This window comes from Salmo salar, chromosome 03 (genome assembly GCF_965601325.2).
Source record: "Salmo salar chromosome 03, fSalSal1, whole genome shotgun sequence".
Taxonomy (NCBI): Eukaryota; Metazoa; Chordata; class Actinopteri; order Salmoniformes; family Salmonidae; genus Salmo; species Salmo salar.
In genome coordinates this window covers 31,591,402-31,610,141 of record NC_138293.1, presented here as the reverse complement: position 1 = coordinate 31,610,141, position 18,740 = coordinate 31,591,402, and the positions used below count along the sequence as shown (strand labels likewise).

Below are 18,740 nucleotides of genomic sequence, written 5' to 3'. Positions count from 1 at the left end.
GGGAGAGTGAGAACTCAACATTACTGTACCGCAACGGGCTGGTAATATCAGGAATCAAGGTAAGACCTAGATTGTCGAAGTAACAATGTTTATTGTGGCAACAGGGGCAGGCAAAGACAGGTCAAGGCAGGCAGGGGTCGAAAATCCAGGGTAAGGCAAAGGTACAGGACGGCAGGCAGACTCAGGTTCAGGCAGAGTTCAGTAACAGGCAGAGTTCAGTAATCAAGGGGTGGAGCAAAGGTAAAGAACGGCAGGCAGGCTCAGGCAGAGAGGTCAGGCGGGCGGTTACATGGTCAGGACATGCAAAAGGTCAAAAACCAGGAGGACGAGAAAAGAGAGGCTGGGAAACGATAGGAGCTGACAGGAAAACGCTGGTTTGTTCAAGCTAATAAGACGAACTGGCAACAAACAGAACACAGGTATAAATACACAGGAGATAATAGGGAAGTGGCAGTCAGACATGGTTTTGACTCAAGACACAGAAAAAGTCGGAAAAATACAGAGGGTACAGGGCAACTGAGGACGAACAGCAGAGGGGCTAATGATCTTGGAGTGGGGGAGGGGGGGGGGGCAGGGACAGGTCTCGGCTACCGGGGGTGTAGCTGCGGCCCCGCCAGCAACATGTCAGTGCCTCAAACTTAACCTTCTTGGATACCGGTCAGTGCTGCAGAAGAGAAGTGGCTGGGGCCTTACTGAACCCCTTGTACTCTGCGGAGCTGGCGAAGACATCAGGGGGAATTTCCAAGCCCCCAGGAAGACATCCCGGGGCAGGCAGAGCTTGTGTCGCTGGAGCCAAGAGAATCCCAATACCACGGGAACCTATGGGGACTCAACCACCAGGAATTGGATAGCCTCGCTGTGGTTCCGACACTCATAGGCTGACAGGGGTTATCTGGTGGATGACACAGCCTATAGAGCGCCCGTCCAGCACTCTAACACCCAGCTCGGACGGTGGGGTAACGTCCATGAGACTCACGTCGGCCCCCAAGTCGATGAGTACCTGGAGAGACTTGGACTGGTCGCCCCACAGCAGGGTGTCATAGAGAGGGGGGCGAGAAGAACAATTATCTTTCAGACCCACCAGTGTACGCACTCCAACGAATGAGCTAGCTCTCTTGAAGGGACAAGACACAAAATGACCGGCAGTACTGCAAGACAGACAACTCTGGGTCTCAAGTCTGCGTATGCATTCGGCTGGAGACAGCCTAGCCCTGCCGAGCTGCATCGACTCAGGAAGAGGTGAATCGGCAGTCTTCGGAGGGACACGGGTAAGCACGGATCCTTTCGGGGACGTCCGGAGTTTATCAGCTCAAGGTAGGATCCCTGAGTGAACGATTGGGACCACAATCGAACCTCTTCTCCCTCCTACGTTCCCGTAGCCAACCATCGATCCGGATGTTTAAAGCGATGAGTGAGTCGAGATCCGTTGGTAGTTCTCGGGCTACCAGCTCATCGTTTACCTCCTCTGATAATCCATGCAGGAACATGTCGAACCGCGCTTCCAGCTTCCAGGTACACTCCGCTGCTAGCGTGCAGAACTCCACCGCATAGTCTAACACACTAAGGGTGTGCTGCCGGAGTTGGCGTAACTTCCGGGCAGCCTCTCTCACGGACACCGGAGCCTTAAACACTTCTCACCTCCACCACGAATACCTCTGGGGCAGACTGTTGCTCCCACACCGCCGTGGCCCAGGCGAGTGCCCTCCCCAACATCAGCGTAATAATATACGCAATCATCGAGCGGTCCAAGGGGAACGAAGAAGGCTGCAGCTCGAAAACAAGGGAGCACTGGGAGAGAAATGCCCGGCAGGTTCTGCAATCTCCATCATAGCGCTCCGGGGGAGGTAAACGGGGTTCCCGGGAAACCAGGGTGACGGCGCTGCTACCAGCCGGGTTACAGAGGGGCTGGGAGGTTACCCTTCATGGTTGGCTGCCTAGAAGGCAACCTTTCTCCCGCAACATGTCCAATGCTTGGTCGTGACGTTCGGCCGTGGCCTGGAACCCCTCCATCATGCCACGAAGCAACTCCTCGTGCCTACCAATGGTGTCTCCCTGGGAGGAGATGGCGTAGCGGAGCTGGTCCAACTCTTCTGGGTCAGTCATGGCCAGTTCGTACTATCAGGAATCAAGGTAAGACCCAGATGCAGACTGTTGAAGTAACACTGTTTATTGTAGCAAACAGGGGCAGGCAAGGACAGGTGAAGGGAGGCAGGGGTCGATAATCCAGGGTAAGGCAAAGGTACAGGACGGCAGGCAGAGTTCAGTAATCCAGGGGTGGAGCAAAAGTACAGGACGGCAGGCAGGCTCAGGCAGAGAGGTCATTTGGGCGGGTACAGGGTCAGGACAGGCAAAGGTCAAAAACCAGGAGACGAGAAAAGAGAGGCTGGGAAACGATAGGCGCTGACAGGAAACCGCTGGTTAGCTTGAATGAACAAGACAAACTGGCAACGAACAGACAGTACACAGGTATAAATACACAGGGGATAATAGGGAAGATGGGTGACACCTAGAGGGGTGTGGAGACAAGCACAAGGACAGGTAATGCTTATACACTGATACTAGGCATCCGGGAATGGGAAATAATGTTCCCGTAACATTGTGAAGAGGTTGTCAGAATGTTTGGTGCTGAGGAGTGTGTGTGTGTGTGTGTGTGTGTGTGTGTGTGTGTGTGTGTGTGTGTGTGTGTGTGTGTGTGTGTGTGTGTGTGTGTGTGTGTGTGTGTGTGTGTGTGAGCGTGTACTGCATGCGTTTGTGTGCATCCATTTGTATGTGTATGAAAATAGCTTCAAATTCATGTCCCCTGCAATGCAGCTCAGCCTAGTCCAGTCCAGTCTCCAGCCCATACAGGCTATTTACATTCAGCCCATGTGCTGCAATGGAGATCTGGCCATCAGTGTCCCCTGTCCCACGCCTCAGTCTGCACACACAGTTTTCAGCTGCCCAGGATATCTAACTACTGCACAATAGCCCACCCCTGTGAAATGCAGTGTATCACATCCATTACAAGATAAACCAAATACTGTGTAAGACAGATCAACAATGAGTGTAGCGATCCTATATGGAGTGTACAAAAGATGTGATTAAACTAAACCAAAAACAGGTCAAATTTAAAAAAAAAAAATCACACACAGATGAAAGGCTCCACTGTCTGATTGGATTTTTTTTTCACAATACTTTAGCGGAGTGGTATTCAGGGTTGGGGAAACTGCAGTGGGGGTCACCAAAATGTACAGCCACAATATGTTACTTTTTGGGAAACCTCACAAAAGTCGCAAGAAATTTTGGAGAAAAATAAAATGGAGTCCCTGCTGAAAAGTTTGAATACCACTGCTGTAGGGGTTTTGAGAGGTCAACCGTCAAAGCTACAGTATACCAAATCTTTCTGTCTGTATGTCTGTCACACAAATGCACGGGCACACGCGCACACAGAGAGAAAGTATACATATCTTTCCATCTGACCTCATGTTAGAGAGCCAAAGAGGACCGTTCACAAAAGGTAAGGTTCATGCCTTCCACAAAACACTAACAGCTAACTGTGTGACTGTGTGTGTGAGAGAGAGAGGCAAAGGTGGGCTTCAGTAAGTGAAACAAGATGACAGTATGCTAGAGTGTGACAGAATGAATGAGGAGAAATAAAGAGAGTGTCTATAGGGAAGGGAGACGTGTGTGTGTGTGTGTGTATCTGTGTGGGAGAGGGAGATAACAGATGTGACTGTTGTTAAGCTATGCCTAAGTGATGAGCAAACAAAACAGACTAATCTAATGAGAGCTGCTGGACTGACCAGCAGGCAGGCAGGCAACACACACACACACACACACACACACACACACACACACACACACACACACACACACACACACACACGCACCCATGCACACACACAAACACACACACACACACAGCTCCCACCAAAACATACATTCCACAGCCTGCCATTCTAATCCATCATTTGCCTGTACAGATGGGACTGGATTCTATTCATTCTGCGTTTGTGTGCACAGTGTGAAATGGAAGTGTCAACCAGCTTCTCTGGTTAGCAGTAATTTCCTGTTGGGATGATTGATTGGAATCCTGGCTTCACCTTGTTAAGTCATCTGACAGATGTACAGTGAGGGAAAAAATATTTGATCCCCTGCTGATTTTGTACGTTTGCCCACTGACAAAGAAATGATCAGTCTATAATTTTAATGGTAGGTTTATTTGAACAGTGAGAGACAGAATAACAACAACAAAAAATCCAGAAAAACGCATGTCAAAAATGTTATAAATTGATTTGCATTTTAATGAGGGAAATAAGTATTCGACCCCCTCTCAATCAGAAAGATTTCTGGCTTCCAGGTGTCTTTTATACAAGTAACGAGCTGAGATTAGGAGCACACTCTTAAAGGGAGTGCTCCTAATCTCATTTTGTTACCTGTATAAAAGACACCTGTCCACAGAAGCAATCAATCAGATTCAAAACTCTCCACCATGGCCAAGACCAAAGAGCTCTCCAAGGATGTCAGGGACAAGATTGTAGACCTACACAAGGCTGGAATGGCCTACAAGACCATCGCCAAGCAGCTTGGTGAGAAGGTGACAACAGTTGGTGTGATTATTCGCAAATGGAAGAAACACAAAAGAACTGTCAATCTCCCTCGGCCTGGGGCTCCATGCAAGATCTCACCTCGTGGAGTTGCAATGATCATGAGAACGGTGAGGAATCAGCCCAGAACTACACGGGAGGATCTTGTCAATGATCTCAAGGCAGCTGGGACCATAGTCACCAAGAAAACAATTGGTAACACACTACGCCGTGAAGGACTGAAATCCTGCAGCGCCCACAAGGTCCCCCTGCTCAAGAAAGCACATATGCATGCCCGTCTGAAGTTTGCCAATGAACAGCTGAATGATTCAGAGGACAACTGGGTGAAAGTGTTGTGGTTAGATGAGACCAAAATGGAGCTCTTTGGCATCAACTCAACTCACCGTGTTTGGAGGAGGAATGCTGCCTATGACCCCAAGAACACCATCCCCACCGTCAAACATGGAGGTGGAAACATTATGCTTTGGGGGTGTTTTTCTGCTAAGGGGACAGGACAACTTCACCGCATCAAAAGGGACGATGGACGGGGCCATGTACCGTCAAATCTTGGGGGAGAACCTCCTTCCCTCAGCCAGGGCATTGAAAATGGGTATTCCAGCATGACAATGACCCAAAACACACGGCCAAGGCAACAAAGGAGTGGCTAAAGAAGAAGTACATTAAGGTCCCGGAGTGGCCTAGCCAGTCTCCAGACCTTAATCCCATAGAAAATCTGTGGAGGGAGCTGAAGGTTCGAGTTGCCAAACGTCAGCCTCGAAACCTTAATGACTTGGAGAAGATCTGCAAAGTGGAGTGGGACAAAATCCCTCCTGAGATGTGTGCAAACCTGGTGGCCAACTACAAGAAACGTCTGACCTTTGATTGCCAACAAGGGTTTTGCCACCAAGTACTGAGTCATGTTTTGCAGAGGGGTCAAATACTTATTTCCCTCATTAAAATGCAAATCAATTTATAACATTTTTGACATGCGTTTTTCTGGATTTTTTTGTTGTTATTCTGTCTCTCACTGTTCAAATAAACCTACCATTAAAATTATAGACTGATCATTTCTTTGTCAGTGGGCAAATGTACAAAATCAGCAGGGGATCAAATACTTTTTCCCCCTCCCTGTAGTTCCAGTCGCTCAAAGCAGAGCCATGTAAAGCTTACAGATACATTCATGATACATACTCCTTTGGAATGGTCACCTGCTGCTCTGATTTTCGACTGCGTCCCATAGGGCTCTGGTCACGTGGTGCACAATATAGGGAATAGGGTGCCATTTAGGACTCGCCTGTACAGCATCATATCACTGGGTGCTTCATAACAGTGAGAGACAACAAGGCTTAGCCTAGCTGCTGTTTCCAACAACAGAAACCTCCACTGTATTAAGGATAAACTCCCATGGCAGCCAGCAGCATGACTCAGCTCTGGTTAATCTAATCAAAGAGACCAATCAAATTAGCCACACAATGCTAAACAGGCCAATTCAATATACCTATGTCTTGTCATACTCAGTCCTTACTGTACTCACCCCTGATTCAATTATGGGGTAATTCCTATCATAAAGTAATTGGATGCCAAGGTGCTATAACATTGCAGGGCTGAGCTATCCTCACAGTAGAGACGATATGAGCCTACTGTATGTGACCCTGGGAGGACAGGGATCCAAATGTTTCAGCAGTTTCAGTTCAGAATAGAACTGCATACTGATTTCTTCAAGCCATACATGAAAAGTCTTTATGTTGATCAACACGTTCATCGGCCAGTCAGACAAGCGAGTGCCTTTGGAACTGTATCCTCAGACAATTGTACTGTTGTCCTCTCAGAATGTTGGGTCTGTTGGAGTTTGTGTGTGTGCGTGTCTATGAGCGAGTGGGATATCGGACACCATATTGTGATCTGTGGTGTCTGGCAAAGACAGATTTGTGGTCATATACAGTGGAATATACATTAGCAGCTTGCTTCAGGCCTATTCCAAGAATCTCGTATGTGCTGGTGGGGTATAGTTCAGCTGTTAGTAGTGGTGGTCCCCATTCTCCTGCCCCCCCTCCACAGTGGCAAAAGGAGGACTGAGACATGCAAAGTCATAACTCTCCCAGCCTGCTCCCCTCCACGGATTGACAGGCTCATTAGAACAGACAGTGTGAACCAGGTTCTGGTTACCTCAGGGCTCATCTGGGCCAAATGGCTTGGTGATTCTCTCTCTCTGCAGATTATAGTTAAACATGTTTTGGGGCAAATCAAAACACAAGAATGTAGACATTTCCAAAATACATCAATAGACTGCAAAGTATTTCTTCCCAAAACTATGCAAAGGACTACCAGCTGGTGTGCAATATTGTGTGTTAATCAACAACACAGTAAAGCCAATCTTAACACCATCGGGACTGATGCTGCCGTTTAGTCACAGCAGAATTCACAGTGTGGGTGTGACTGGAAAAACAACTGCAATTCGCCTGGATGGAGGAATGGATGATGAGGATCAAAACAGAAATGTAGCAATATGGTTTGGTTTAACAAAATATAGCAGATTAAGACAAAACAAGCCCCTAAAATAAAACATTCAAAGACTTTACCTTAAGTTATTTGAAGTCTTTGCACGTACACACCTGGCGGGCACACTTGGCTAGCTAGCCGTTTCAGCACCACAGCCAGTCAGCTGTGTGACAGAAGCACTGCAAGACTATTGAACTGATGCATTGACTATTTGTCAACTAAATCTGTGCAAAAAGGCTCAGAGACTATTTATTTATGAACATATTCATCATGGCGGCAGGTAGCCTAGTGGTTAAAGCGTTGGGCCAGTAACCGAAAGGTTGCAAGATCAAATCCCCAAACTGACAAGGTAAAAATCTGTCTTTCTGCCCCTGAACAAAGCAGCTAACCCACTGTTCCTAGGCCGTCATTGTAAATAAGAACTGACTTGCCTAGTTAAATAAAGGGGAAAATATATTTTTTTAAATGGCAATCACAGAGACCATATTTTGCATGATATCGAAATACGAATAACTACGATATTTGATTGAAAGGCTGCATTTGGTTCAGGCTGTATGCTATTACAATGCAAAAAATATGAATACCTCATGGGCTAACAACTGACTCAGCCCGAAATATGCCAAGTCACCATGGTAACAAGGAATGCAATACAACTAGGTGTGCAAGGGGAGCAATTTGTGCACGTTTCCCACAAGCCATAACCAAAATCTAATCAACATCCAATACACTAATATATTCTTACACTGTCTATAATAACTTGGACGTATCTAACGTACAGTGCATTCGGAAAGTATTCAGACCCCTTGACTTTTTCTACGTTTTGTTACTTTACAGCCTTATTCTAAAATGTATTAAATAATTATTTCTCTCATCAATCTACATACAATACCCCACAATGACAAAGTAATTAGACCCTTTACTCAATACTTTGTTCAAGCACCTTTGGCAGCGATTACAGCGTTGAATCTTCTTGGGAAGGACGCTACAGACTTGGCACACCTGTATTCTCCCATTCTTCTCTGCAGATTCTCTCAAACGCTGTCAGGTTGGATGGGGAGCGTCACTGAACAAGGCCCTTCTCCCCCCATTGCTCAGTTTGGCCAGCTCTAGGAAGAGTCTTGGTGGTTCCAAACTTCTTCCATTTAAGAATGATGGTGGCCACTGTGTTTCTGGGGACTTCCAATGCTGCAGAAATGTTTTTGTACCCTTCCCCAGATCTGTGCCTCAACACAATCCTGTCTCAGCGCTCTACGACCAATTCCTTCGACCTCATGGCTTGGTTTTTGCTCTGACATGCACTGTCAACTGTGGGACCTTATATAGACAGGTGTGTGCCTTTCCAAATCATGTCCAATCCATTGAATTTACCACAAGTGGACTCCAATCAAGTTGTAGAAACATCTCAAGGATGCTCAACGGAAACAGGATGTACCTGAGCTCAATTTCGAGTCTCATAGCAAAAGGTCTGAATACTAATGTAAATAAGCTATTTCTGTTGATTTATTTGTAATAAATTAGAAAACAACATTTCCAAAAACCTGTGTTCACTTTGTCATTATGGGGTATTGTTTATAGATTGATGATGAGAAAAAACACATTTAATCCGTTTTAGAATACGGCTGTAACGTAATAAAATGTGGAAAACGGGAAGGGGTCTGAATACATTCCGAATGCACTGTACACGGGAGCTTTAACAGTCAACACCAATCTGTTCTCTGTCAGGGATCTATCCGGTGTAGCCTAATCCTGGACACCTTGCTGGTGACTACGATCACGTTGGGGTTCAGATTGCCATTCGAATGCTTCTCTATTATGTAACTGAATTGAATTAATGCCGTTCTCTTACGAAATCAAATCTCACACGTTGAACAATGAACATTAGTCTTGTTCTTCTTCTTACAAAGCCTAATCGCATATCTCTCAATTTACCAATCAGACAATTCGATTGATATGATAAACTTGTCCAAAATGCTACAAAAATGGCAAATTAGGCAAAACCAAACTTCTACATTATAGGCTACATGCACTAGAGCCCACTGGCAACAGTGCAGATCAAGCACCGTCTCAGTAAAACAAATACTATAAAATAGAATTATGTGTTACAAAACCGTTAGTTTACAATAGGCTAGAAAGGTTAGGTGCAGTGCTTTATATGCTACAATGCATCGAACGCTCTGAAAATCAATGGCCAAACGTGAGAAGCAACCTACCTGTGCGCAGGTTGAAGGAAACTCTGGCTTCGGCGAGGTACGGGGTATCGCTCTTGGACCGGACTCTCCTGATCGGCCGTCGGTCTATATGTTCCTCTGGAGAAGCCGCCATCAATTTGAGCAGCGTCCAGTGACGACTGGAGGGTTGGGACAGACACAGAGCCACCGCCGCTCACGAGGAGGTACTGATGGGGAGGAAAAAAACTGAACGGGTAGAGACGGGAGAGGGAGATGTGACTTTTGAAGCGAGGTGGAGCCGCCACTACAAAGCTCCTTAACCCAACAGCAGACAGAGGGGAATGAGAATGGAAAAAAGGGAATACATTATGAATAATTAAGTAAATGGCCTAAATTGTCAAAATAGCCTATCCAATACGGATTTGTGGAGTTCAATTATAAATATAAGCTCCTGTATGGATGTATCAGCAAGTGGAAATCTTGTCTGAGGTCAGGGGAGATTTAAAAAAAAAACATGTACACCACCAGAGGGCACTATAAACTAAACTAGCCTACAACTTTCCCCTCAATAGTGGATTTTGGAGCGGAATCTTCAATGCTTTGCGACAGCAAGGGAGTCTTTACGGTTTTTCAAATTAACTACATTAAGAAAAGTAAACAAACTCTGCCTCGCCATCTGGTAACTCTGCTGGGTATGTATGGCCGTGTTATGCACGAACCCGAGTTATTCTGAAAAAGGCAATTACATGTAGTGATCGTTGTACAACTTATTTGCCTGCATGTAACATTTTTACTTTTGGAATGTAGCTACTTTTCGTATTCAAGATGGCTCTTCTTTATACCCCTGTTTTCAAAGTTTTAGAAATGTAGTCTATAGTATCGTTGAGGAAATGATATTCATCTCTTCACTATTCTGTTCATTTTTATAAAAATAACAAAACAATTTGATTTACTAGCCGCAGCTGATTTGAGTTTGCTCACTGACAATCAAAACTTTTAACACTTCTTGTGTAGACTGCTGGTTTGGACACGTTTTAGCCTAAATACCATTTAGAATGCGTAATCTTATGCCCACGCAAAACGTGTTCAAATTCAAGGCTGTCATGCACAACGCGATGTAAAATGTAACAAGTAAATATGTATATCGCAGCCAGTTGACATTGAATAGGCGCTGGTGACAATTCTCATTCCCACATTCAAACAAGTAAATGACACGATGAGGATACATGTATAAATGACTGGCCTTAATGGCCTTAACAGTTTATGAATGCAAATGTGTAATGATATAGTTTGTCCATCTGTGTCACATATAGTTAACTAGGACAAACTATTCCAAGGCAGTCAGAAAATAATTATCCTAACTTTCTGTCTTCTCTTACAGAGCTGTAGTGACAATGATTCTTCGACATCTAGTTTCAGTTGGACTTGGTCCTCGCGTGTCTTCTCCAGTGACACGTGGGCCTTTGGTAGAGATGACCAGGTCTGCCAGTTCAGGTAAGGTCCTACCACATGCATGAGCTGAATTCATAAGTTCCCCTTTTCATCCAGGCATGTAGTGCTCTACATACATTGGCTTTACATTCTAGTGTACATAATAGTAGGCCTAGGCTGCTGCTGAGTGAACAGTCTAATGCAGGGAAGGGCAACTCCCCCCCCCCCCCCCCCCCTCAAATTAAAAAAGAAATAAACAAATTTGGTTGGGCATCAGCAGTTTTTCTATTGTTATGTCAGTCACTGACAGTCACTCAATTACCCCATGTCAGCTAAACATTTTTAGATTGCTAAGTTAGTCTAGCCAGCTATCTAAACTTGTTGTAATCATGGTCGAATTACTGACCAGGGGGCCCCAATTGATTTTGTTAGTCACTCTCACTCAACTATCATATTCAAAACTGCAAACTTTTCTCTCCGCCCCATGGGAAAATGAGTAGAATTGCATGAAATTAACTCTAAAAAAACCAAAATGTCTCCCCGCTGTCAAGAGGGGGGTGGAGAAAATGTTTTGTTCGCAAGTTGGGCGGGCCTCCCAACAAAATTTTACTTGGGGCCCCCAAAAGGCTAGGGCTGGCTCTGACTGCATGTGTGGGTACGCAGACCCCCGAGCCACTGCGGCCCCTCATGATGAGTTCAGGTTTTTGTGCCCCCCCCAATCAATGTTTCCCATCCCTGCTCTAATGGCTCTTGTTAATGTATAAATGTTTATCTTCTGTAGATATGTCTGAATTCCGAAAGGTCTTCTCTAAAGCCAGGCACATAGCCATCATTACTGGGGCGGGTGTGAGTGCAGAGAGTGGAGTGCCTACATTTAGGGGTGCTGCGGGCTACTGGAGGAAATGGCAATCTCAGGTAATGTAAAACAGACATACATAGACCTACAGGCATTCATTTCATAATCTTTTCATGCTCATGTACACACAGACATTTACATAATGCTATAACACTCCCCTCCGTATGTATTTGGACAGTGAAGCTAGAATTTTACATTTGGCTCTATACTCCAGCATTTTGGATTTGAGATGTTTCATATGAGCTGTCAGTACAGCATGTTATCTTTTATTTGAGGGTATTTTCATACATATCAGTTTTACCCTTTAGAAATGAAAGCACTTTATATATCTACTCCCCCCCCCCCCCCCCCCCATTTGAAGAAGTCATATGTTTTTAGACAAATTCACTAAAGTAGTCAAACATTTAGTGTTTGCGTGCTAGGAATTTGGGACCAATGGCTACGTCAAGCTTGTTACTCTACAAATACATTGGATGCATTTGCAGTTTGTTTGGTTGTGTTTTGGATTATGTTTTGCCCAATAGGAACTGAATGGGGAATGATGACTCGAGTAATTCTTTCTAAGTGAGTAAATAAGATGTTTCTGAACAATTTAGAAAAATCATGAATTAATACTGATGAGTGAGAAAGTTACAAAGGTTACAACAAAACATGCTTACCTCTCACGATGACCAATAGCAGGGGAAGTTAGCTTTTTTTGGGGAGGTATGATCTTTGTCCGTCTCACTCATCATCATTCACAATTCATGATCGTGGCCGTGACCCCACTCTCCTAGAGTGTCTTGGTGAGTTGGTATATGCAAAAAACACATTTCCAATTCATACATGCATTAAAAATGTTACCATAACACACTGGCTCAAGTGTATTATTGCTTTTATGCAATGGGTTACTAGCATTAAAAAGCAAGATTATTTCCCAAACCATACATTTTTCAACAAAACGTGGTGCTACATTCACAAACACTGGTTGTCAATTGCAATTTTAGGCATACCCTGGTCATTAGTTCAATTCCTATTGACTGCCATGTAAAGCAAAACTACCCAAGTGTTGGTTGATAGTTCCAGAACTTTGTAGGTTGCTATGGCAAAAGAAAGCTGCATTTCGTTTAATTTTACCTGTTTTTCTATTGACATTTCTTTGTATATATCCATAAAAATGATGCCAGCTGATTCATGATTTCGAGTGGCTGAGAAAAGCTGCCTGTCTGTCTCGTCCCGACTCCCGACACCTTCATTACTATGGGACAGCTGGAGATTTGCTTCAATATTGAAATTCAATGTTGCAAATGTCAAAGAGAAAGACCGCAAGGTTTCTATAAATCCCCGCTGTTGAAAATCAAATGCTAGTCTAAAAGAAATGGGAGATGATGTCTAGATGCTTTTTATAGCAAAGATCAAGTTTATAAAGTGCCTGGCTGGGCTGGTCAGACAGTGGATTGCACTGTCCAGATTGAACAGAGTAAATGGGCATTTCAACGTCATATCTTTAACCAGTGGTAACTTGTGGAATAGACACCGTCTGGAATGTGGTTTTAACCAATGAGCATCCAGGATTAGACCCACCCGTTGTATAATGTCCAGTATATCATGGGAAAGATGGACTCTATGGGAATTCCAAACTACCCGTTGTATAAACACTTGTACATGTGTGAAATCGGACAAATATAAGCACCCACCAAATTATTATTACTTACAAAAAGTGACTCCAAAATGACACGATACATTATTCACATTCACTTTCTATTGGGCAAAACATAATCCGAAACAGAACCAAAGCTGTAAATGCATCCAACAAGTTTGTAGTCACAAGCTTTATGTAGTCATTGTGACATTCTGTACTGTCGCCTTATATGAAACGTTTGATCTCAAATCCAAAATGCTGGAGCAGAGAGCCACATTTAAAATGTTAGCTTCACTGTCCAAATGCATACGGAGAGGAGTGTACTCCCGTATCAATGGATTTGTCTTGACAACAACAATGAGGAGGGGGGAGGGTTTAGGCGTAACCACGGTTACTGTGTGCGGTTCCCAGGGAGAGCTGAGGAGCTGGAGCTAGTATCAGTTAATCTAAGTAGGACAGTCTCATCAGAGATTCACTTTGAGAGAGAGAATCAAAGCAAACCTTCAACTTGTGTTTGTTCCATCCTGTGCCCCCAAGTGTTTATTTATGGGAGCTTGTTCACACTCTTTTAAATATGTGAAAATGTCATGTTTATTTTGTTTTTCCCTGAGATCTCAACTCCGCTTGCCTTGCCGTTCTCTGCTCTAACTATGACCCAGTCCTCCCACCTGTTTATTTACCTAGTCACTTACTCTCATCCAGTCTGCCCTTAACAATGTAGACTCCCATCCATCTCCACCCTTAGACTCTACCTCCTCATCCTGTGAACTCTGTTCCCTAACCCTCCCCACCCATGTCCCTGTCCATCTCTGTCCACAGGATATAGCCACCCCTGAGGCCTTCTTTCGGAACCCTTCCCTGGTGTGGGAGTTCTACCACTACCGACGAGAAGTGATGCTGAGTAAGGAGCCCAATACAGCCCACCTGGCCATTGCAGAGTGTGAGGCCCGGCTGAGGAAGCAGGGCCGCTCTGTGGTAGTCATCACCCAGGTCATAGATGATCTGCACCGCCAGGCCGGATCCAGACATGTCCTCAAGATCCACGGTGAGAGGGCTGGGCTGGGAGAGGGCTGGAATGGGCTGGGCAGCAGGGATTGGTTCAGACAAGGCAGGGAAATATGTTTAGAAAGCAGGTACTGTTTGAAGAGAGGCTCCATTGTTAATAAGTAAGCTCAGAAGATGTACTCAAATCATTAGCCCTTGCTCTAGTGGTGGTTTCCAAAGCTTGTTGTCAAAAGTTGAACATAAGATAAGGATAAGATTGACTTTATTGTCCCTGAAGGTAAATTCTACTCGGACAAATGTTGTCATCATCAGCATGTTTTTGAGAGACTTCTCCAAAGTGTCTGGACGGTGCTCATTTCTGTTTTTCTCCCTGGTGAATCATCAGGAAGTCTATTTGAGACGCGCTGTGTGAGCTGTGGACATGTGGCTGTGAACCAAGGCAGCCCGATATGCGCAGCCCTAGAAGGGAAAGGGTAAGCAGCACTACAGCGCCTCAGTACAACACAACCACCTGCTCAGGCGAATCTTCTACATTGGATGTGTGACATGACTTTTAGATAAATGGTTGTATTCAATTGTTCCACAGTTCTCCTGACCCAGATACCAGTGATGCCAAGATTCCCCCAGAGAAGCTGCCAAGGTAGGGGAGGATTAGTATGGTTCTGTCTATTTGTTGACATATTTTCCAAGCCACAGTGATAAAATCTTTTCCACATGGTGGCGGTAGTGTTATTTGCTTTTAACTTGACCTCTTCTCAATCCTAAGTAACCATACACCTGTTTGCCTGCATCACACATAACGCGTGTGATGTCATCCCTTGGTGTTTTTTATGTGCAGGTGTGAGAAGAGTGACTGCAATGGTCTGCTCAGGCCCAATGTGACCTGGTTCGGGGAAACTCTGGACTCGCACGTCTTGACCAAGGTGGAGACGGTGCTGGACACCTGTGATCTGTGTCTGGTGGTGAGTTGGCCTCGTAGTCGCTGGAGAATCTTGTTGTTGCTATGTCTCTCAATCTTTATATACACACTTTAGTATGTAGTAAGATTTTGTCGTACGCTGTAGAGACGGAGCCTGATGTAAAGCACCACACACCTGAAACTGATGTTCAGACCAATGTATAATATACATGCATTTCTCCTGTATGGCTTTGCTGGTGCCTATGCCCTCTATCTGCCCGCAGGTTGGCACCTCCTCCATAGTGTACCCGGCAGCCATGTTTGCCCCCCAGGTGGCGTCCAGGGGCGTGCCAGTAGCAGAGTTCAACATTGGGACCACCTCTGAGACCACACGCTTCACGTAAGTCACAGCCCACCACGATTAGAAAATGATGTTTTTGTCGTAATACAAGTTTCTTTGGGGATTTTCAATTTCTTTTCTTGATGTGCAAAATACAAATACATTTTGTGAAGTCAAATAGTATATATTTTTTTAAAGTAAAACGGGATATATTTAATCAAATAGGGATTCTTCGTCAAAACGGAGCCTGATAAAGTGTGTTTTATTCATGATCCTACTGCATCACACAGTTTGTCAGGTTTGAAATCAGTCAGCGTTATTAGCTCTTTGGTCTTAGATCTGATTGATCAGATGTGTGTCAGGGAAATTAAGAACCAAACACTTCCTTAGGGACACTGGTGAGCATTTCTCAGATTTCTCCTTTTATCCTTGCTTTGTCGTGTGTGTGTGTGTGTGTGTGTGTGTGTGTGTGTGGTGCGCCGTGCTTCTGCTCTACAGGTACCATTTCCAGGGCCCGTGTGGGGCCACGCTACCCCTGGCATTGGCGCGTCACGAGTCTGAAGTCGTCTGAGGGGTCAAGGGGTGGGGTCTGAGGGTGTCCGAACCTCTGGGGCTCCTCCGATATCCACTCCAGGGCCGTTTGATTCCATGGTGATTAGTCCCTTATCCAAAAACCATGCCTTAAGACACTTTCAAACAGGAATTCTTGGTGGAGGGAGCGCTGCTGTCTGCAGCAGAGGACTGAATAGTCGAATAGTCTTACTTGATACTTATTCGGTTAGCAAAACTGGAACTGAGATGTTATGTGTTATTGTCTCTTCTTGAAAGGCAGAAAAGTGTATATTCAGCTGAAATAAGGAGAAGTATTTCTTGATATAGGATGGGCAAATGTTTTCTTCTCCGGCGTTTTGAGCGTGTCATGTCTATTATATATCATAATATAAGAATAATACATGCCATTTAGCAGACGCTTTTATCCAAAGCGACTTAGTCATGTGAGCATACATTTCTCTCTCACTGCTAATTCAGTATATTTCAGATGTACAGGCTTTGCTGGTTGCTCTGTTTTTGTGACATTAATGAGGTCAGTGCACATGCTCTACATGACACACACGTTATATAACATGCTGATGTAGCTTGTGAGATCAGGTGATATTATTCTTTATAGCGTACAGTAATATAATCATATAGCTCAACCTTTTTGTCACTCTCTATGGAAGGATATACTGTATTAACTCCAACCCAGTACAATACCTAATCCATGTGCCTGGCCAACTGTTTCCACAACCTTGGCCAAATACACACAACCATGACCAAATACATGCTTTGAACCTCAAGTACATAGCAACATCACAGAGAGAGTCAGTTCATTGAACTGGCTATTGCTGAACCTGGACTATTGTATTCCCGTCCCTGTACAGTATTTACCATATCAATATCTATCAATAGTTATACTGTGGTTACATGGCATGCGAATGTGTTAAAGGCATATTCCAGGATGAAGCCCTTGATCTACTTCCCTAGAGTAAGATGAACTCGTGGATAAAAATGTCATGTCTCTGCATACAGTTTGAAGGAAGTTACTAACTAGTGTTAGAGCAATTGCTAACTAGAGTTAGCACCATGACTGGAAATCTATGGTAACTGCTAGCATGCTAGTAGATGCCATAGGCTTCCAATCATTGTGCTAATGCTAGTTAGCATTGGCTCGCAAATTACCTCTAACTTCCTTCATACTGCATGCAGAGACACACAAATGGTATCCATGAGTTCATCTGACTCCGGGGAAGTTGATCAAATCATTGCCAAACTCCCGAAGTGTCCCTTTAACATTATCATTTGTATTACTCATTGAATATATTGTTTTGCCTAATCACGCACAATAACTCTGTTGTTGGAAATGTTCTATACCGAACCAAGTGTGTACTTTGATATCATGATTGTATTTGTACTTTTTTACAACTACTGCTAGCTACTTTAGGTGTTTTTGCTTTTATGCAACATAATGAGATCTCATGCAACGCTTCAAAATATAATGCTGTCAACAACATGAATTCACTTGCATTACTTTTGTCCTTTTTTCTCTCACACAATGGTATCATTACTGCAGTCTTCATAATAGGCTATATGTAATTGGGGGAGTTTGCATTCCCAAAGCTAACAGTAGATGCTAGTATGTAGACTGTAGATTCAATGAAACTCCTCTGAACAGACAGAGTAGCCAGGAGAGTCTGCAGTCAGTCAGGCTATCTCTCAATTAGAATGCATGGGTAAGAGGAAATATAGATTTGTATTCTTCTGGGACAATGTTTTGCTCTGCTCAAGGTGAAGTGAACACTAGCATTATTCCGGTAGATAGCAAAACCAGAGAGCTCATTTGGACCATCATAATGTTGTAAAATTAAAAAGCTAATGTACGTGTGAACTACTCACCATTTTGACTGCATAATCCTGGTCCTTGAATGACCATCTTTAAGCTATTTTAGTTATTTATCTGGTCCTCTATGTATTCTGAAATGAGTCTCCATTTGTATTGATCTATTGAGTGAGTGAGAAACCTAATGAAACCAGAGAGAGCATGAGGTGGAGGCATGGCTATGGGGAGAAGATTTGTCTGCTAAGGTCCAAGCAGGACAGACCTCTCTTACAACGCACAAGGTCAAAGGTGAAAGGTCATACAGAGGGAAGGACCTCACTTAGAATGTCTTATAGAAAACATCCACCAAGATGGGGGGGGGGGGAGACACCACGGTAAACATCCCAAAACAATACAGGCAAGTTTACTCATCAGAGGTGGGTCTGCCTGGCTCCTTACTCTTGATTTGGTTGTTGATGGCTGAGGTTAAAAAGTTCCCATCCAGCTGAGTCACCATCTGTTTCAAGGTCTGAATCTGTTCTTATAGGCCTGGTTGATGAGAAATCGAGGGGGAAGGAGAGACTGACAGGGAGGTTACCTGAGCACTGTGTGTGTATGGTTGCACCTGTGTGTTCCAGTTTGTGTGTCCCAGTGTTTGCCTATGTTCCCCAGTGTGAATGTCCAGACTTAATGAGTCTCATGTCCAGGGTCCTCCAGTGTTAATGAGAGATAGCGAAGAGGAGAGGTTATTATGATTCACTGTAAGAGCTGAAGTTCCACGCTAATTATTCTAAAACACACAGTTATGATGGCAGAAACTGTCAGTGAGGATTGGAAAGTTATTACTGCGTCTGTGCGTATGGCAGTTCTAGTTCATTTGTGAGATTTGGACATGGCTAAATCTGTCAGATTTACAGAAATGTTGATTATAAGGCATTACCCCTGTGAAATAAACATAATCAATCATAATGCAGCTGTAGGCCTACTGGTCCGTGGTCCCT

The 18,740-nt window shown here is 44.3% G+C and overlaps 2 protein-coding genes across 3 annotated transcripts in view; one reads left to right on the top strand and one right to left on the bottom strand.

Annotated features, from left to right (window-relative positions):
* LOC106599725 (phosphatase and actin regulator 1) overlaps window positions 1–9,575 on the bottom strand; it is an 84,166-nt gene extending 74,591 nt beyond the window's left edge. Inside the window, exon 1 of one of the 2 annotated variants that reach the window (XM_082973431.1) lies at window positions 9,275–9,575. In XM_082973431.1, the coding sequence (XP_082829557.1) occupies window positions 9,275–9,386 (112 nt within the window). In that variant the 5' untranslated portion in view covers window positions 9,387–9,575. The remainder of the gene's footprint in view (window positions 1–9,274) is intronic. The other variant, XM_082973432.1, reaches the window with a different exon arrangement.
* Window positions 9,576–9,786: 211 nt separating this feature from the next.
* LOC106599723 (NAD-dependent protein deacylase sirtuin-5, mitochondrial) lies at window positions 9,787–17,437 on the top strand. The gene is made up of 9 exons (XM_014191024.2): window positions 9,787–9,924; window positions 10,614–10,726; window positions 11,445–11,578; window positions 13,960–14,185; window positions 14,531–14,618; window positions 14,732–14,785; window positions 14,984–15,107; window positions 15,328–15,443; window positions 15,882–17,437. Exons 2-9 carry the CDS (start codon window positions 10,627–10,629, stop codon window positions 15,952–15,954), a joined length of 915 nt encoding a protein of 304 aa, XP_014046499.1. The 5' UTR covers window positions 9,787–9,924; window positions 10,614–10,626; the 3' UTR covers window positions 15,955–17,437.
* The last annotated feature ends 1,303 nt before the right edge of the window (window positions 17,438–18,740 follow it).